Raw genomic sequence first — 21,233 nt, forward strand, 5'->3', positions numbered from 1 at the left:
AAAGGGTGAGAAAGGGGAGATGAAAGGCCCTGCGGGTTTCCAAAGCATCCAGCCTGTAAATAACCAAATAGATGAACAAGTGGCTGATCACTTGTCATTGCTACCCTATTCCCACTCCCTACAATGACAATAGTCTAAACCCCTTGCCCACTGAAAATGCTTCTGTTTGGCACAAGTATGTATCTATATAAGAGGGGAAAATTTCATGAAGTTCAAGGTGGTTTCAGTAGATGGCATTACAGTAGTTAGTAGTGTAGTTCATTGTCCTACTACAGTAGTAGTAGTAGGTTCATTGATTTTGCTTCCCTTCACTCAGCCTCACAGAGCTCCCTCACAGGCTCAGCCTTTCCAGCCTTTGTACAACTCAGGCCATTCACATCAAAACATTAACTCAATCACGAGATACAGTATTTAAGAACTGGCCACCGAGTTCTCTTGTTCCTATTTAGAGGATGATTTTAGGGAGATTTCCTCTCCAAGTGCAGCATTCATCATGAGAGTTTTACAAAAGACTCTCAAGACTATCCCGATAATATGGTTGGGAAAGGGGCAAAGTGGTCAGGAGGCTGGTGTGTCTTTTAAGTAATACAGCTATTGGGAACTGCTATTTCTGGGTGCTATTTCAAGCTGTGCTAAATGACACAAGCTTACAACAAGTAATTGCATCTTACAAACCAGCAGTTGTAGTAGGCCAGCTCAGTATAAATTCATTAGATGCCCACTGCAAAGTATTTAGGTATTCTTTGGTGCTTTGGCTTATGGCAGGAAAGGAAAATAATCCTATACTGGTTTTCTTGAACGCAGTCACAGCCAATGGAGGGGGGAGGTACACCCAAGGCTCTGCAGAGCGCTATTTAGCAGCTGCAGGGAGATGCTTTTGTACCTTGGCCGAGCAGAGGTGGTGCTGCTGCGTGCAGAGGAAACAAGCAGCGTGGGGTTATGGATTCTGTGCCCGATGCCGGCACGGTCGGCTGATGACGCATTACTTGCACCTTGGCAGCTGCAAAGCACGACCACCTGGAGGAGAGTCCCTCATCAGCACCCCACTAACCCCGTCCCAGGCCCTCACCTCTAGCACCGACAGATTTGCCAGGACCATTTGCTTTAGGTTTCAGTTTCTTCAGCTGCAGTATTGAGGTAATTTTCCCCCTCTTCCAGAGCCCTGCAAAGCCTGACTACCCCTGCAAGGCACAGCACCCTCTGGGCATAATCCAGCAATGCTGGGACGTGTGAGCAGTGATGGCTCCAAATCAAGTGTCTGCCCAACAGGTCTGCTTCATCGGAGCCAGAGGCTACAGCTCACACCAGCTAATTTCTGACAGCTCGTCAAAATACCTGAACTAGGAACACCGTTGGTCTAGGCTCTTCTGTGGCCAACGGTAAGAGATAAAAGCATCCACAGCGCAAATCTAACTGCCTGTGCTTATGGTATATAGAGAGACATCCCCGGCTGCTCTTAAGGGAGGTGACTGTGCTACACCAGTACTGTCGGGTGGGACAAATGCAGACACAGAGCTCAATAAGAGATTCAATTAAATAACTGGCTTTTTGGTTGGAGGCCAAAGTAAAAATAATGAGAAAGTAGCATATCATTTTGGAGGGCCAAAATGCACTTGATGCATTTTCATGAACCCCAACAGCAGCAACGCTATTCGTTTCACAACAAAGCGGTAATTGGGAAATAGTAACAGGAAACATAAATTTTTAGAAAGACTGAAATAAAACATTCTTAAAAAGATTCTTTTTTTTTTTTGTTGTGCTTACAGATCAAGTATTATGACTAGTGCCCATGCCCTCAAAATACATTTTTTCAGGGAATTTTCCCTTCTGGAAGAAAGCTTCACTCATTCCTCCTCAGCACTCTCTGCAAGTGAACCCTCACATTTCTCCTTCTCCCCCTCTCACACAATGATGCTTTTTTCTGCTGTTCATGACAATTTTCACACCTCTAGCCCTGCAAACTCTCTCTTCTGCCCTCCTTTGCTTGCACTTCATTTTCCTTTTCAAAGGCTCCGCACATTCCCTGTCTTCTTCAGACCACCAGGAAGGAAATTTGCCAATTCTCTAAAATACCAGCTACAAATTGCTCATGGAGTGACTACTGATAACTCTAGCCACCAACTGCTGCAGATGTGTCTGAGGCGATCTCTGTGCCTGCTGCAGCCCAGTGAAGTTGCAAGACTTCCTCACTATGAAATAATCTGCCCATGTGGCTGGTGCTGCAGGGACACTAAGAAAAAAGAAACACCCAGGCATCAGGAGCAATGTTAATTAGTTATAGCCAAGTAAGTCCCGATGTGTTCTTGGTGTCTGGAAAGACACATTTTTGCACCGGCAATCATGGCAGGAGCTTTTTACTTTTGTTTTTTTCCTACCCTCTGAAAATGCCAATGAGTATTTGAAAACACAGATGCCTTAAAACACCCTAAGGAGTGGACAGAGGCAACCTCACTTGCAGGACAGGTATTTTGAAGAGGGTTTCATGGAAGCACTAGACCTATTACCTTACGGTCGGTTATTTGCGGCTGCGTTGTAACAGCTCGGTTAGCTTATTTAAGGAGCTGTCTGAAACACTTGATGTCAGCAGCGCGCTGGGTGTGGTGCTGGGCGCACTGCCGGTTCAGATGTCTGTGAAGCTTCACTTCAGGTCCTGGTGCTAATGAACTCTTAGCTCTCTTACCACAAGTTTTTTAAGAGTTTGGATTTTACTTTTCAATTTCACATGTCTTGCTTATTCATATAAACATTTCCATGAGGGCATGCAAATCAGAACTTTTATATATAGAGACATACAGGTATCTAAAAGCATACAGACACCTGCACACTTTACAGTGTTCTTAATTTAACCAGTCTTGAAAAGACTTTTCACCTGCAAAATGCAACTTTAAGCTACACTTCCCATGTGCAAATACATGGGCCCCTGCCAGCCCCAGAAGGTACTGGAGAAATAAATTTCTTTTGCTTCTTTTTCTTTGTGACACCGCAGCGTTATACAATCGTTTGACTCTAATTTCCTCCACAGCTTATCTCTTTGTATTGTGCTGTTTTCCTTTGCATTTTAATTGCTCTCTCTCCTCCTGTAGCTGATCAAATCATATCACTGAATTTTACTACTTTTTTTTTTCCCTCTCTTTTTTTTTTTTTTTTTTCCCATTTGCCAGCCTGCACATGGCAAGGAGCAGCCTGACATCATTTGACATCTCCTTGCTTCCTCATTTCAATATTAACTGTTTACCAGAGGAGAAACAGGTTTGGGGTTAGGGTGCTGAGTGCGTGCATGTCTCCGTGTGTGAGCAAGAGCTTTTTTCCCCTCTGTCCCTTCACAGCCATAGGTCATTACGCTGAGCTGCCTGCAACTGCCCAATGCTATTTTTCAGCAGCTTGACTTCAGAAGAGACAGGGCTGTGGATGTGCTTCACTTTCTGCTTTGGCTGGGCTATAGCAGCGAAGCTCAGTGCTGTGGCTGCTGCCACTCTCATCCAAGAACGAACTTGCTGAAGGATTCCTCCACCTCCACCGAGCAATAATAATGACACAGCTGCAGTTCAAAGATGCATTTTGGGTAAGTGAGCATTTCCTATGTGTTTCCTATATTCCCTATGTCTGTATTTAAAAATCTTCAAAGATACAGCTTAGTTCTGTATATAAACTAACTTAATCCTGTTCTGTGTCTTAAATTCAGTTTAGTAAAAAAGCAAATTTGTCTCCAAGCGAAAACATGCTGTTCGGTCATGTAAGTGTTCAATCCTAGGCAGAAGAATACATTGTAAAGAATTATCTCCAATCTAATTAAAACAGTTGACATTCTCAGTACCCGGGCGAGGTCCAGCAACCACTTTTGAAAGGGACATGGGTTTGCCTGTCCGTAGCCCTAAGAGCACTTGCTTGCAGTGAGTGTCCTCAGTTTTAGGAGTGGATCCACTGAGCAGGTGAACTGTTACTAATTACAGTCAGAATTCTCTCATGTTTGCATGCTGGCTGCATGCAAAATGCTATTGCTCACCCACCTACAGAGTCCATGCCTGCTTTTAGGTGCAGAAGGACACGCAAGAGGCATGTAGGCGCTCAGAAATCATACAGTAGGTAGGAAAAAACAGAGGTGACAGTCGAGAACTAAGCCCCAACACTGACAACTGGCTTAAAACCGGTGGATACTAAAGCAAGTAGATATGCTCCGTCTTGTTATTTCACTTTTGGTTGAAGAATCTTTTTGTGTCTTGTTTTTAAGCTCTTTCTCTGCAGTTATAAAGTAAAAAGACCCCAGTTATTTTTCTCTCAAGGGTAACCTGAGGGTCTCTTGCAATTGCTTCTGGAGTAGAGGTTTTAAGGAAAAAACCAAAACAACGAAACCCTAACGTTGCAAAGTTGGGTAAACAGGATGTTGTGTGGTTGCCCCTTGTCCGGGCAATCGTTTTTTCAGCATCTAGGACTGACTTAAAGAAAGACATGAAGGCGTATGAGTTCTTCCTGCCATTTTCCTATCAGGCCAAGCAGAACAGACCCTTCACGGCGTAAGCGGTTTCTTTCCATCCACCGCGCTTTTGAAGAGGCTGAACCCTCTCTTGGTATGAAATAAAAGGGCAGATGCGAGAACATATCACAGTGAACCACCTTCCTCCCGGCACTTCCAGGAAGCCCTCCCTGCCCCCACTCCAGTACCAGATTTGAACAGTTTAAAAAAAAATATCTAATGAGGAAATATAAAAGTTAATTTTGATGTTAACTCTAACTGTGCCAGACCACACCTACATGAGATTCTCTGTGCCTCCTCTTTTCTACACCTACTAACTGCATGGTCCTGTGCATGGGGTAGGACACAGCTGCAAGTCAGTGCTACCCTGGGAGCTTCAGCTTTCGCATTTCTGGACTTCCTTGGAAAATATGCAGTGTGACTTTTAGAACTATATACTTTTAGTATATTTAATTTTCAGGGTGTTGGTCTTTAGCAAGAGTAAGTCAGGTGTACCCTATGACTGGAGTAAGGTTAGGGTGATTAATGCCAGTTGACAATCTGGCCAGGCCAGTTCTTTATGGATCTTCTCCCCTAAACTTCTCTCCTGTGCTTAGTCATGTTAACATGACTATAATCCTTGCCGAGCTTTGAAGCTAACACCTTTCTTAAAGGAAAGCATCTTTGGTTTTAATATTGTTTGGCTGGAAACATTGTATTGCCAAGCTTGATTAACGGGGCAGAAATATATCCAGTTGCAGGATGGTAGTTTTAGCTATGCAGCAAGTCTTTAAAATGAAAACTTACAGGATATTGCACAATGCTGCAAAAGAGTACAGCTTGCCCGCCAAATCACAAGACCAGCAATTATTTTTGCATTCATAATGTTCTGTTACGTCCTTTAGTGAGAGGGAAATGTATTTGCTTGGTTTGCTTCAGTGAGCAATTATCTCCTTTATTCAGTTTGTACCATGAATAGAAACTGTCTTCACAATTAAAAACCAAAAAGTATAGTTGCACCATAGTAGATGACTCAATAAAGATCCCTGATCTCTAAGACCTGCCTAAGGACACCACCCCACCACCTCTCTGTAATTTGCCCTGACAAGGTATACCCTAAGCAACAACTCCCTGCTCTTACCATCAGTAAACTTTTGGATAGGCAGAAATTTCTTTAGTACCTATCGCAATGTAAAACATATAAAGAAATCCTAAAAGCAGCAAATCTTCCCAACTAGCGGAGAAAGAGCACTATTCATTCCTCCTCAAAGTTCCTCAAGCTTCGTAAGAACAGCACGTGCTGTCTTTCAGGAAAATGCAAATTGTTCCACAGAACAGGTATAAGTTTTAATTTCTGTTTTCCCCTATTAAATGTAGCAGTGGCAGTACTACATTAAAAGTTTCACACTTGCGATAATTTTTAAAATTTTATTTGTAGCATGGCCTGGGCTAAAGTCAGTATATTTTTTAATTACAATTTTTGGTTTTATATCCTCCACACACTCCATAATGGTTTAAGGCAAAGTTGCCCAAAGCCTCCACTAAAATGTGCTTCTCAGCAGAAGTTTTCTATCCTTTGACAATATTAGTGAGATGAAAATACAAATCATTTTTCTTAGCCAGTGCAGGGCAGTTGCTAATGGATTAATATTCTGCTGGGCTGCTGTACAAATGTACCAGATGTCACCTGTCTTCTCTAGGATTATATTAGACAGATAGGTAAATTCCCATGTTAATGGGGAGTATGTCTGCGATACCAGCTGAGTTTCATGCTAAGAGGGTTATGTTAATAGGCAGAGATCTGAGCAAGGTAATTTTTTTTCGTTACAAAAAACCACTAACCAAGAAAATCTTTCCCCTTCTGTCACAAATACTGAGTCTCTTTCTTTGTCTCATTCTATGTTCTTGTACTCATTGTTTGCTTTTCCTCTGAAATTCTTGTCATTGCCTTTTCCTTCTGTTTGGTTTTTCCTCCAACACACTGCTCAACACTCCAGTTGCAACCTTGTAAAATGCAGCTATTTCTGGCCAAGAGGTAGGTAGGAGCTTACTGGCACCACTTACTGGCTTTGTCTTACTGACCTGGGAAGGGGGAATGAGGAAGACTTTTGAAGGAGGTGGAGGCATTTGGTTTTGGGGCAGGGTCCAAAGTGCCCAGAGTTGAATGGGAGCAAACCTGTTCCTTCTGGCAACTTTGAATCGAACTCAGGTGGCCAAGTCAATTCTGAAAATGTGTCATGGGCTCCTAAGGTACTTAGGATGAAGTGCTTGTTCATTTTCAGCTGTGGGATGAGCTCAGGACTTCTCGATTCTCACAACTCAGATTTAAAAGCGTGAGTGAGCTGGAGATACGGAGCAGCAAATATGATGCAGACCTTGAACATGAGATAGCAAGATTGGCCTCCCTGCCCTGCTGTGGACTTCTCGTTACCACATTCCTGGCTATGCAGTACCCACAATTGGGTCAGACGCTATGGCAGTGGGAGCCATGGAAGCGCTTAAGATAAAGAGCTTGTTACAAAGATGCTTGCTTAATCTTTCTTGTTTTGACTTCAGGCTATATCCAACGTCAGGTTCAATGCAGAGTTGACTTCATAGGTGAAGGTCTCAACTGTCACTTTAGCTTTGTCACACAATGGTCTGTTATATATGTCAAAGAAGATGTAAATAATTTCATAAATAATTTAACTTCTAATGAGACTCTTAACTGTGTTACAAGAGTGCAGAGATGATTACAAAACTCACAGTAAAACTATTTCCTAGACGTACTAGGCAATGTACTGAAGAAATACAGTATCAAGTGTTTTACTCAAAAAAGGAAGTCTTTTTTTATATCAGGAGCTACCCTGCTTTCCTGTAGAGGTTAAGTTTTGCAGGGCCCATTGTTTTGAAGCAGGTCTGTGAGGAGGAAGTGAGACTGGGCAGGTTTGTCAGGAGGGAGGAACCAGGGCTAGTGAGGGCTCCTGCCAGCCCCCGGCACCTGAGGCACGGCTGAGCTCGGGCAGGGAAGGACGTGTCTGCACCTTCGTGTTCACCTTGGCATCTCAGCTTTGCAAGTGGTGCCCCACGGAGTTTCATCTGAATTGGATTGCACCAGCTGCATATGTATCTGCTGACACAAGGCAAATTAAAATAAATAATCTCACTGCACGCTGCCTAAGGGACAGGCCAGGCTCTGTTGTCGGTACACACTGCATCTCTCGGAATTCCAGAAAGTGTGGCTAGAAGCAGATGTATGTCTGTGGCCCTGCTTACACCCAGGGCAAGTCACCACCGGTGGACATGTGTGGAAATAGGGAATAAAGGGGAGATCAACTTGGAAAAGTTGAATTGATTGCCCAGCTGTTGCCTGTGTTTGTTGTGAGGTCAACTTCATCTCCATGGAAGAGGCTGTTCTATTCTTTTTTTACATGTAATTTCTTCCTACATTCCCCTAGCCAATCTGGGAAGGACATTTAGCTCACTGGGGCAACAAGAAGCACCCGTGAAGGAGGGTGCCATCTCACAACAGTCATTGAGACCACAGAAAATCACAAATAGAAAACCTGATTATTGTTATGGCTATGGAAACACTGGTGCTTCATGAATCACTTCCAAGCAGAGAAACATCTAAAATGAAGCTCAAATGAACTAATGCTCCCAGCACGGATATCGATAGCGAGGCAAACACATCAATGGCTACTTCCATCTCCCCTGTTGCTAAAACAGCACCTAGGAGGGTTTGTGAGGAACCAAGTACAGCATGTTTGGGGTGGTTCGTTCCCTTGGTGATGACCTCAAATGGAAGGACTAGAGCTTTGTGTTTGCAGCTTTTGGTTATATGCTCAGTTATGGCCTGTATGTGGTACATCAGGCTAAGCATCTTCCCTGTGAGGAAGAAGAGTATCCGGGGGATGTTTAAATACAGTGGGCTGGTCCTAAGGCTGCAGAAGGTTTTCCAGACCAGGTTGATTATTTGGTTTATGGAAAGCTCATTTTAGGTCAGCAACTGAAATAATTAGACAGTTAAGTAATTACATTTTGTTAAAATTTTCTGATGACCATGCTGCAATTGGGTGCCTTATCTAGGGGGTTTGATTGGTTGATTGATGAAGCCACCATGACAGTTGTGTTAATATTTTTACACTATTATATCTGGTTTGTTTTGATCTGTCCTGCTCTGCAGTAGTTGTTTGGTTTTGCCTGGGCTCAGAGAGATGGAGGATTCTTATTTATGCCAACTTTAACTGTGCCATGAGTATGCATTTTGAATATGGAATAGGTGAGTCATCGACTCTTTTCACCCGCACGTACACAGACATGTCTAATGAACACCACTTAGAGTATTTGTCACACACAGCTTGAAATGGATCCTGTGGATCTGTAACAGCAGTTCATGCAAAGATCAAAGAGGGTGTCCTCTGGTTTGCTCAAGCAGCATGTTGAGGGGCATTTTCTCATGGCAGAGTCACAGAATAGCTGAGGTTGGAAGAGGCCTCAGGAGATCATCCAGCCAACCTCCTGCTCGGTGCAGGGCCAGCTATAGCAGCTTGCCCACACCATGTTTTGAGTATCTCCAAAGATGGAGACTCTACAACCTCTCTGGGCAAACAGTTGCAGTGTCTCACCACCCTTACAGCAAAAAACCTTCTAATGCTTAAACAGGACTTCTTGTATTTCAATTTGTCCCCATTGCCTTTTGCCCTGTCACTGGGTACGACTGAGAAGTCATGGCTCCATCTCGCCTACTCCCTCCCACCAGGTATTTACACACATTGAGCCATCCTTTCTGCAGGCTGAGCAATCCCAGCTCTCAGCCTGTCTCCTACGACAGATTCTCCAGGGTGAATCTCAGATTCTTCCTGTGAATCTCATTTCAACATATATTTTTTTCCTTGCAGGACTGGGTGATTCATGACCCATCCCCTTCCTCCCACAAGGCTTGCACTCCCGCAATGCAGCAATACGGAGTTGCACTGCTCTCTCTTCAAAGTTTACGGTCACTGACTGGGGACACTGACCTTGCGTTGCTTTGCAGGCACAGTGGAAGAATCTGAATTTCAATCCGGTTACACTCTTTCACTCATTGCATAGTTGTATGGAAGGCAACTCAGGCTGCTTCATAAACAGACGCAGGGTTTTTTTTGGTAATTCTTTAACTCCTTTTAGCTTGAAAAGATCTTTGTTTCTGGTTTTAGTTTTGTACCATACCGCAGCAAGGTAGATTGTGGCTGGCAGAAGGCACAGAAAACACTTGTTTCACCTCCCGTTTAATCTAGATTTTGTAATAAAACTTTTCTCAGCAGCCACAGTTCGATAAAGTACAAAGTTCACTGTGTTATTCAGTAAGAATTTGGGGATTTGAGGCTGGGACAAAGTGAGGGCTGGGGGGCATGGCTCTGCATGGGGATCAGTCAGCATTGCTCAGGGTGTCAAGGCTGAGAAAAAAATACATGTTGAGAATATGCATCTAGATTCCAACAGCTTTTCAGTTCCTCAAAGAATTGCTCCCTTCCTATAAATGGAGTTTAGTACTTCTTCAAAGTGGTGGGAAAACGTCACTGAACAAGATTGAGGAATTGAAAGGTTCCATAGTTCTTTGTAAAATACTTTTGGTGCGACTTCATTTTTGCTTGAAATGAAAGGCTAGTTATTTACTCTTAGTCTTGAGAGTTAAGTGAAAATTGACCAGCTCCAACTAGCTTAGAGATACCAGCTTTTTCTCTTCCATTCAGAGCAAATAAATAAATAAACTTTTTTTTTCTTTAAAGTAACAACTTTTCAAAGATGCTATTTGGTGCTGCTTTCAATTTGTCCATCCCTAATTAATTCCTAAAAGGAAAGAAAAGTAAAAAATAAAGGGTGGGGGCAAAAGAAAAAAAGAAAATAGGTGGCCAAGAACACTGAAGTCTGAGTCCCATCGCTTCATGCTATTTGCAATAGGTGCTGTAATTACTAAAGGGTTATTAACAAGTCAGGGCTGATGAACAGCCCTGGGGGTGGCTGCTCAGCAGGATGGAAATCCCCAGGAGCACCAGAAGGAGAGGAGGCACCTGCCATTGGAAGACCCAGGCTGCATATTTGGTTAGGACTCGTATTTTTGACAGAAACTTTTTTTGGGGAAAACACAGTTTAACTGGAAGTAGGGGAGCTGTTTTGGAAGATAAAGCTGGGTTTTGTTGAAAAAGTTCACATCTGGCGAACGCTTCCTCTGGAGTTGGAAGTTTAAGGTGAAATTTCTAACCAAAGAGGGGAAGAGGAGACCAAACTCATAAAACTCAGCCTTCTGGGGTCCTGGGAGCTCTGCAGGGGGTAGACATAGTCTGGAGCAGGAACTGGAGCTTTCATTGCTCAGTCTACCCTACCTGCAGCTTGGAGTCCAGGCATGCCTTCCCTCTGCTCCAGCAGATTCATCCACAAGTAAAACAGCTAGAGAAAGGGGAGATTAAAATGAAATTCCTCTTCCCTGTATAGACAGCAGATGGTGGATAGTGGGCCAGCTTAGGCAGTGGGATGTCTCAATCAGATCTGCCTGATTTGGAGCAAGTTTCTTCTCTATATCAATGTGAATGTCTTTTTTTGTTGTTTTCTGTTCTCTTGTTGTCAAGAGGTGAAATGGGGACTTTTAAAATTTTATATAAATTTGCAGGGCAAGAAAATGCTTTTCCACCCTGCTCCAGAAGGGTTAGTAGTTCATTTTGTATGAGAGGCTCATGAGAACATGGAACACTCCTCAGGCAGATAATGCTGAGGCTCTTTGCGAGTAGAACTAGAATTTTATTCTTGCTGGTTAAAAGACAAGGCAGTTTTGAGTGAGCAGACACCTCGTGTGTGACAGTTGGGCTGATGAAACAGTTTTAACAGCTCAAAGGGTTCAAAAGTAGCTATGCTGGTGCAGTCCCTTAGTGTGCACACTCTTATATAGATCTTCCGGTTTTTCCTAGGAGCTTGCAGCAGAAAGGGGATACATCCAGCTAAATACCTCATTGATTCAGCAATTCCTAAAAAAGCCAGAATTAATAAATTAATTTTGTACAAGGCAGGACAGACATTTATGCAAGTGGGAGCAAACACAGAGAAATGCCTCCCAGAAGGTAATGTAATGCTAGCACAGTTGTCCCACCTGGACAAACTGCTTGACTTTACTTATATGAACCCCCGCCTTTTAAGAATTTCTAAAAGTTTAAAATGTATTTTGTTATGTTGGATTACACAATTCCCCAGGACTTTGTGATACACCATACTAACGGAGTGTAAGAATATGTTGCATCACATTGAGTAACAGGATATGTTGAAAATGATTGTTTAGGTGGTGACGATCTCTTGTGAAGTAGAAATGGTAAAAATGGTAATATGTAGCTATCGGAATAATCCTCACTAAGAAACGAACTAAATCTTTAACTCATTGCCCTTGTACAGCAAGACTCTGGGAAGATTTCCTGAAGCTTTACCCTTCCCAATATGCCAGGAAAGACCACTAACAAAGTGCCTGGCTCACTTTACAGGGGAAGAAGAGAGTGTGGGTGCAGCAGGACGTTGTGCACAGTTAGTGCATTTTTCAAGACTAACAGGAAATGTTTCTACATTTTCTAGAACAGGGAGGGGAAAGACAGACAGTTTTTTGATGAATTAATGTGCCAACTAAGTAGGTTTGGTTCCAGTGGCTCTATATGAACGTTCTGAACAATTGTCTCTGTGCCTGAGCAAGTCAGGGTTGTTTCAAGCTGCCTCACTCATAGCAGTCTGGGACCTACCCCACAGTGCTTGCAGGAGGAGAGGAGCTCTCTTATAAAAGGGAAGAGACCTGGAAGAGGATGAAGTAAAGAGGAAAGAAACAAAAATAAACTCTGACCATTATTTCATATGAAACAGTATCCTCTACTTTTAAGATTCTATTTCTCCTTGTTTTACTTCCAGTTTCTCTTGTGTAGCTTGTACTATTCAATAAGAGACTGAAGCAACATCTGATTTCACCACTGACAAATTTATCTATCGGACTCCAGAAGGCACCATGGCAAAACAGCACTGTGCCTTATGAAAGGCAAGTACAAATGCTCACATCAGGCCTCTCTGTTGGCTCCCAGGAAGAAGCCACCTTACTTGATGGATTTAGCTGTTGTCTAAAGTCACCACATGGAGAAAATATAAAGGGATGCCATCACCTCAAACCTGTGTCATATAGACACATCAAGCTCCCATTTAAAACTAGTGAGGGATTTTTCTACCTTCTGTCCTGTTTCTCTCTATCCCCATCACAAAGGTGTTCCAGAAGTTTGTTATAATATCCAAATTTCCTGAATGGACAGCTTTTTGTCACACTTTCTCTTATGACGCACATCTGGCTGTTGGCTCCTTTCTCCTTTTCCTTGCGCAGAAGCCTCAGGGGTCTGAACTGTTGTGCAGTAGGAGCACGCCATGTCCTGAAGGTGGTCAGAAACATCCTGATCCCCCCACCTGCAGGAACTTCAGGCTGAAGTAAACGAAAACTAGTGGAAATGGGCGAATAAAAGCATGATCTCAACCTGGTAGAATGTGTGCAATTCAGAAGAGGGCACATCGTTTTCCCTGGCTGCTCTACAATACAAGACACTTGGAATAAAACAATAAATGACAGCACCTCAAAATTAAGAGAGATGCTTTTCTCCTATTCAGTACAAAGAAGGAGAAGGTGTTCTTGTGAAAAGGAATGACACAAGTTTTCTATTTCCTGACTTTGCTCTTGCCCTTTGTGGAAGGGCCTCCTGAATTGAGGCATTAGGAGACATGGACAGATGGGGAACAGAAGAGAGGTGATTCCATGGCATATCTCTGAAGCTCTATTTCTGCCTTCCAAAATGCAAAGCTCCTTCTACGTAACATTGGAAAGAAGCTGAAAGTTGAAAGATCACTGTCATATTCTCTGGTCCTGTGGCTAAAGCTTGGAGGACTAATTTTATGATTAATCACATTATGAGATGTGAAAACACTGCTTTGCAAACAATAATAGAAAACATGCACTCTTTACAAAGAGACCAAAAATTAAGCTACAGTTTTTATTCCCTAGGAAACATTGTGCATTCTCCAAAAAATATTTAATTAAATTATTAATAAAGGAAGCTAAAATGGAGGTAATAAGCACAGAGTCTTTTTATTAGACTGAAACTGAGACTTTCCAAGTCTGTTCCCTGTGTGCCATTTGTCTGCCAGCCAACAAACCACCTGCAAGAGTGAAGAAGGCTTTTGTGCAGCCATCACTTTGTAGCTATGCAAATCATGGGGTGATTAAAACGTGAAGAGAGCCAAACAACATGCTGTGACTATGAGAATACCTAATACATAACGCATGAGCAGTCCAGGACTCCAGTGAGGAGGGCGAGGGCTCAGGAAGCTGAGGAGCAAATTCCTCTCGTCAGCAGAACTCTAAACCGACCATTTCCTTCTTGGAGAAAACCCACAATGTCATAGAGAGCAGAAGACCACTAGGAAGCTACCGGTTTACTCAATGTCACCAATTTTGCAATGCTACCATTAAGTTTGTGAAATACCAATTTCAGTTTATTTCTGAATATCCTAGCTGCTGCAGAATTGAAGTCTGATGAGAATCTCTGCTTTCATTTGAAGTTCTCTAGCCTACCTCGTTACAGAGGGAAGGCTGAGACAGCAATCTAGCAGTTCAGCAATTGGCATGCTACAAATACAATGTTTTTTTTCCATCTGATTTTTGAAGGACCCATTCAGTGTTCACATCTGTGCTATGTCTGGCAATAAATGCTGTTAGCTCCCCATGAAAAGTACTGCATCGCAGGTTGAGGTAACAAAGACTGCAGTGAAATTGCAAACTAAGCCTCATGTTGAAAATGACCAAGTCAACTCCTGAAATCATCACAAAAAAGTCCCATGATATCCACCTATATCCTTAGCAAACATTTATGTTTCTAATGTGCAAAGAGTGAATTTACAAGAAATGACAGAAATGTTATACAGCCAGCTCCAGCCCCCCTACTCTTCCTTGCTTTTTTTCTGCTTATGCGGAAAAAACAGATACTTTTTAAAAAAAAGGGTTTTTTTTTTTAATGTTTGTATATATTCTGTAGTCAGTTTTATCTTGGAAGGCAGGAGCAACCATTGTCTTCCTGTCTATTCCAACCAGTTCCAGCAAGAAAAAGGATCTCTTACACAGTACAGCAGTATGCAGCATGGGCATATGCTTTTAAACTCACTAACCACTTTGTTATCACATGAAAATGTATAGAAAAGGACTCGTATCACACCAAGCATTGGTCAGAGGAGATTGTTTTGGTTAGAGGCTTCTACTGCAATGCCATTCTGTTCTGGACACCAATGACCTTCCCCCATTTAAGTGCTCGCCTCTTAATTAGGTTGGGTTTTCAGCTGCTAACACATTTCCAGGACAAGGCAGCAGAGGGTCAGGCTGAGAACCTGGGTTTTTGTTTTGAAAAAAGGCTCTTTTGTGTCTCACTGCTGTAAAGCAGAACTAGGATAGCATCTCATATAATGGGAAGCAAGACCTAACTGCTTCTTGTCGCACCAGGGCCGTGTAAGGCCTAGGTACCCCTCCTCAGTATCACGGCTAGGCTGGAGTGGGGATTTAACAGTGACTGGGACACCAGATACACAAATCAGCAGTGCTTACTGTTATCCCATTTTATTTCACTATTTATTTCAGGATAGCTTGAGCGATGCAGAAAAAGCAGTAGAATTCCTAAAACACTTGGTATCATATGAATATATTCCTAGAGTTATTAGGAAATTTTGAAGCATCCCAGGGGAAAAAAAAAAAAAAAAAGAAACACAAAGCAAATGATTCTCTTACAGTGAAAGACCATGACGTGATAGAAAATATCCAGCCCAGTCAAATGTACTTTGAGATTATAAAGCATAGAATCACCAAATGGTTTGGGTTGGAAGGGACCTTAAAGATCACCCAGTTCCAACCCCCTTCCATGGGCAGGTACACCTTCCACTAGACCAGGCTGCTCCCAGCCTCGTCCAGCCTGGCCTTGAAATCGTGTTTGACTGTTGGCTATTAAATCTGTTTGCTGGTCACCTACAGTAAATATTTAGCCGTTGATAGAGCACTGGAGAAGTAGACTAGCAGATCAAGAGATCAAGATCTAGAAACACTCTTTTAAAGCAGTGCCATTACACAGTGGTATGATGCAATGATATAGTTCATTGATATAACTCAGTCAGAACAACTTAGTTTCAATACAGGACTGAGATATCACGTGTGATACAACTGTGGATAGAAAGGATTTCTTTCTGACAGTTGAAAAAGATATCAGCAGAATGATGCTTGTTCAAAACTCACTATCCCCTGTTCTCTCTAAACTTCCTCCTCACACCAGTAGTTATTTCATTTGTGAACCAGGAAATATTAAGTTTTTGTGTTACTAAAACTGTCAAGAGCTTACCTTAACTAAACAAGATAAGCTATGATGCAAAAAAAGTTTGATTTTAATAAAAAATCCAAAGATACTCATAACAGATTCAGTTTCATTTTTTTTTTTTCAATTTTTTTTTTTTGGAAAATCTGTATGAACTGTTTATTTGGGTGAGTTAGCAACATTTATCATTTTCAGTCCAAAACCCATCTTGATAATACTTCTGATAAAAGCCTTGGGAAGATACCTTTAAGAACAAAGACAGGGAATGCACTTTTATAGCTAAGTATTTTCAAACTTAAGAGAAAGTTCTTTTTTTTTTTTTTAAAGATTTTTTGAATATTTGTAGATAATAAATTTCCAATAATTCTTAAATGAAGGATCATTAGGCCAAAAGAATACCTGATAGCTATGCTATAACTGTAAGTGCTCCTACCACTACCACTTGCAGTCAGGCCCACCTCAGATGTGCAGATGAGTTAAGGTACAGATTTTGATACCATCTTGATCACGAGGGTAGCTCAGCACTCTCCTGCCACGTACCAAGCAATGCACCCAGTGTCTGCTACATAGTTATTTCTTTTGCAGCCCTTCTTCCCTGTCAGGGTAGTGTTGTTGCAGCGCCTTGTCCAGGGGATTACTCTCCCTGTGCATCACCTAGGACCTGGCTCCTTGCAAACAGCAAGTGAGCAGGATTTGCAGCTGGAGGCACTGGGGAAGAGGTCGTCTTTGCTGACAGCCAGAACTGCAGCTCCCCTGAGCAATGCAGCAAGCTGAGGTGGAGCTGCAGTGACCCTCACCAACCAGGACATACGACTTCAGCTGCAAAGCACTTCCCTGGGGCAGACGCTACGCCAGCTTACCCTGCAGGAGCAGGCAGAGGCATGAATTGTGGTATGCAAGCTACGTCTACAAGTAGTTCTGAGTGGGCAAGCCAGGTCCTGGGATGGTGTTAGAAATGCTCCAAGACAACCAGCCGCAACAGAAGAGCCCACTGTTCCTACAGCACAACCACAATGACTTGATCAATTTGCAGAGCCTTCTGAATATTAGCGGTTGGACATGCAAGGGCGTACAATTTAGCGAGTGCTTTGCACAGAAACCTGGCTATTTTTGCTTCAGTTCAGTTCAGTCCATTGCAATAGCTATTTACCAAAACAATGCTTCAGTAGCCAGTAAAGCATTTTAATTTTAGTCTTTCCTGCTTGATATTATTGCAATAACCTGACTTTAAAACATAGACGCTTGCTCTTCAAAAAGCCTTGTAGTACCCTCTGAGCACCCAGCAGCCCAAGGCTCAGAGATGTGCTGTAAGGCTGATTCTCAGCTAGTTAAAGACACAAGACCTAGCAGAAGGTTACTCAGCTTTGTGCCACCAGGAGGTAAGAAGAAACTATGTCACCCCACAGCTATCTTTGTCCAGAACTTTCCACCCTCTGGGCAGGGAACTGACACCATCAGTCCTCCCGGTTGCAGCCTCTGTAACCAAACCAAAATCCTCAGAGCCTCTCCCTCATGGCTGCAGAAACCAGCTCAGACCCAGCCATGAATAATCTCTCCCACAATTAACTCCTGATGTTTACCTGTGTGATTGCCTATGGAGAAACTTCTACCAGATGGGATAGCGCAGTCCCAAGGCACCTATCTCTTCAGAAAAACACTAATGTGAGAGAGCACCATCGTTAAGCCTCAGAGGAAAAAAGAAACGGAAAGAAGAAAGCATACCCCACTGTGCTTACTGTCAACACCTCTGCTTGCAGTCTTCCATGCCTCCTTTCAAGTATTCTAGAAAAAGCTATTCTCGTTAAACTAGAGCATAAAATTTGTGGTTTTCAGTCATATACTCCCTTTAACATTTCTTTCATCTCTGGAGGAACAGTGTCGCTCGTTGCACTGGAGGGAAGCAGCTTTTCTAGATGGGAAGAGGAGAGGAGATGCTGCCTCTCCACCAGCTATGATTTTCCCCAGGAGAAGAAAAAACCTGGGCTCCAGGGCAGAGACCAACACTCACGTGAAGAATTAATGAAAGAGTCTCAGGACAATATGAATCTGCCTGCAACACTGAAATCCCTTTGTCAAGCACTTTCTTACTAGTGATTATAGGTCTGTTGGACAATTTAGATTAACTAATCTTTTATATTCAAATAACAACGAGTAAATCCTCTTTCACAGCCACACACGCTTTAACTAAGTGGAATCACTTTGTTGGCAATGAGACAAATTACTGGTGGTGATTCAAACCACCCTCTCCCAGGCAGCTACCTAGATTTTGTTATAAACAAATGATGTTTTACACATTTAATGAACAGATTTATGATCTAATTAAAGAATTCTTCTAATTTCTTAAAAGAATAAAATAGGTTTTGACTATTCATTAGTTCTTATAATCATCACAGAGTGCCACTGAGAGGTGCCCAAGCACTAGCTGAGTAGTGCGACTTTAACAACTTTTGTAAAACCCTTCGATGTGAATGCTAATTACAACACAAAATGGTAAATGGAAAATAGAATAAAGGCAAGCTTATCAAGGCTAGATAGTTGTTTAATGCGATACGATTTTGCTGTCTTGAGTGTCTTGACGAAGAAAATGTGGGGTCTGTTATGGTGCTACACAGGAAATCCTTAAGAAACTAGAGAAGAAAAACAAAACAGGACTGAACAGACACAGAGGGAGAACAACTGTAAAGTGGGCAAAGACACTGTTCTGGGGCAGATGCTGGTGGCTTGTGCCAAAGTGGAAATGCCTGAGCTGGAGGAAGGGATCTCGAGAGCTGGCCTCAGGATTAATTTTATTCAATATATTCATTGGAGATACTGGCATAAGACATTAAGAATGGGCTGGAAATAGCCGTTGTTGAAACAAATAGGAAGAATGAAATATTGTACAGCACGTATCTTATAACCGTCAAGCCTGGGGTAACAGAAAGCAGATAAAATTAGTTTCAAAGGGCAAAATGAGAGTAAGAGATTCATAGCAAAAAGGTCCAATACACTCTGGGATTTCATTAAGTAAAATTTCAGAAGGAGAAAATTGCAGGTATATCAATAGATCATAGCTCAATTAGGTGCCACTGCTGTGATTTTATGGTGGAAGAAGGCAAATACGATCCTCTGATGTACCAGAAGTGTTTCTTAGAGACCAGACATTAATGCCATGGTACAAAGCATCAGTTAGTCTTTACTGGAGTAGTAGAGCATCATCCTTGTCCAACAGGGATTTATTCAGCCTTGAACAGGTACTATAAGAACACACGGGAATCAATGGAATTAAAACCAGTATCTCAGGAAAGGGTAAAGGAGGTTTGTTTGGATTCAAGAAGAGGTTGAGAGAAGATGCAGTTGTACAACACATGAAAGAAGAAAAAAGAGCTGTTGAAAGGAAAGGGAAATGTTTGTGTAAGTAAACTTACGCCTAAACAATTTATGGCTACAGTGTGGTTGGAAATTAAGAAGCGGTGTTGCAGGGTCAGCAAACATAGCAGCTTAAACTTGTCTAAACCTGGGCTGTCGCTTGGCTACATTTCCTTTCCTCCTTTGCAGTAGCCTGTGACGTGCTATGGCACAAGCTGTTTAGACCAGAGCCAGATCTGCTGCCTGGGAGGCCGAGGCAGCCCTGCTTTAGATTTCAAGTGCTATGGTTTCTGAAATATGGCTTCCACATTCTTCAGAGACAGATAGTGAGGATAATAAAGCAAATTTTGAGATGGATCCACTCAAAATGAAGACAGGTTAAATGAGTGCCTGTGGTAGGAAGTCCTTTTTAGACATGCATCGAGCTAGAGCTAAATCCCTCTGCAAGGGTCAGCCACAGGGACAAGACCCAGACAACTCTAGCAAGCAGGAACACATGCCTCCATCAGAGGAGATTCCAGCTCTCTTTCAGATGCAGCTGCAGTGGCTCCATTTTTAACAAGTTCAAATCTTACTCATGTTAGCAGGCAACACACAGAAAGCAAAACTGTTGAGTAAGGCACTGGCTGTTTGCACTTGGTGCATGCACACGCACACAAGTGCACAGAATGAAGTGTGAGAACATTACTCCCATACCCTGCTTGGGAAAAAGCCTGCGATCTAGGAGTGTGCAAGTGCTATTACGGATTTCACGTTTAAACAGGTACCCTTCTATATGCATAAAATATTCCTGTAGTTATAATAAACAAAAATCTGGCTGTTGCATTTCTAAATTCATTGAATTAAGGAAGTAGGAAGGCAAAAAGATGGAGCACAGAATCTGTTGCGGGCAGTGGGGAGCAGTACTAACCTGTTCCCTTTGCATTAGTGCCAGTAAAAATGCCGGTGCATGTCCTGGAGGCAAGCCTGTTTGCAGAGCTCCAACAAGACTGCACTGCTGTGCTACCCAGTGCAGCGGAGCTTACAAAGGACCCTTTAATTCAGACTGTGAGAGTATCTTGTTAGACGTGCTGCAAAATTAATTCTCTTGGTCACCAAGGCAGAGTGAACCTTGATGGAGTTCTTAATATGGCATTGCTTATTTCCCTTGCATTTTTATGGCTTAGAGCAAGGCTTTTATGACTTGTCCACCTGGCTGAATCAAGTCCATTAGGTAACTTTATCAGGCCACTAGAAGGGTCGCTGGTCAGCAGGCTGACCCCTGGCACCCTGTTGTGTTTGTGTGCGTGCTTTTGGGCAGATAACAAGTGGGTGCTGCAATCTCCATTCAAGTAATTTAATAAGTAGTTCTCTCAGACATACAGAATTTGCCATCCTTTCATTATAGCAACTGCACCAGTTTAAAAGAGGTGCAGGAAGACACTCAGTGAGTTTTAGTATTTACTAAACAAAGATATATGTTGAACAGAAATGTCAGAGTAACTTTACAGTGTGCTTACCACTCTCCTTTTGTTGCTTGTGGCAGTATGCCTGACTGCTGGGGTGATACAAACCCATATGATATTTTCACTTACCTCTGGGCAGCACTTCTGGGACATGGAAGCTGTGTACACGGCTATAGGATGTAGTTAATTGCATCTGGAAATACACAATCAAAATTTTTGGGCTGCGAATTGGTTGTGGAGCATCTGACCAGAGTGGTTTCTGCCAGGCAGAGTGAGCAATTGATGGGAGTTTTTTAAAGCAGCAATGCCTTCTAACACTGGGATGGCCTCAAAAAAAAGGGAGAGGGTGGAAGTCACAAGTCCATTGCCAGGATATTAACAAGAACCTTTGAGATCCTGTTTCTTAAGAGATGATCATATGCACAGATGAGCATATGAAATCTTGTAATTTTCCTGTGGTTGTGCCAGTGATAACAGTGGATCCATCCATATTCTTGTATCTACATTATTATCTTGCCTGGCTCTGTAGGGCAGATACTTTGCTGGTAGAGGCATTTGCCTATGTCCCTTGTGAACTGTTATCCTACTGTCTTTCCTTTCTCCCCACTGCTGGTGATAATAGTG

The 21,233-nt window shown here is 42.5% G+C and overlaps 1 protein-coding gene across 1 annotated transcript in view; it reads left to right on the forward strand.

Moving 5' to 3' along the window:
- The first annotated feature begins 3,529 nt into the window (after nucleotides 1-3,529).
- PSTPIP1 (proline-serine-threonine phosphatase interacting protein 1) overlaps nucleotides 3,530-21,233 on the forward strand; it is a 54,573-nt gene continuing 36,869 nt past the window's right edge. Inside the window, exon 1 of the mRNA XM_086471327.1 lies at nucleotides 3,530-3,562. Coding sequence (XP_086327453.1) covers nucleotides 3,530-3,562 — 33 coding nt within the window. The remainder of the gene's footprint in view (nucleotides 3,563-21,233) is intronic.

The sequence above is a fragment of the Leptosomus discolor genome, chromosome 11, assembly GCF_034619465.1.
Source record: "Leptosomus discolor isolate bLepDis1 chromosome 11, bLepDis1.hap2, whole genome shotgun sequence".
Lineage (NCBI taxonomy): Eukaryota > Metazoa > Chordata > Aves > Leptosomiformes > Leptosomidae > Leptosomus > Leptosomus discolor.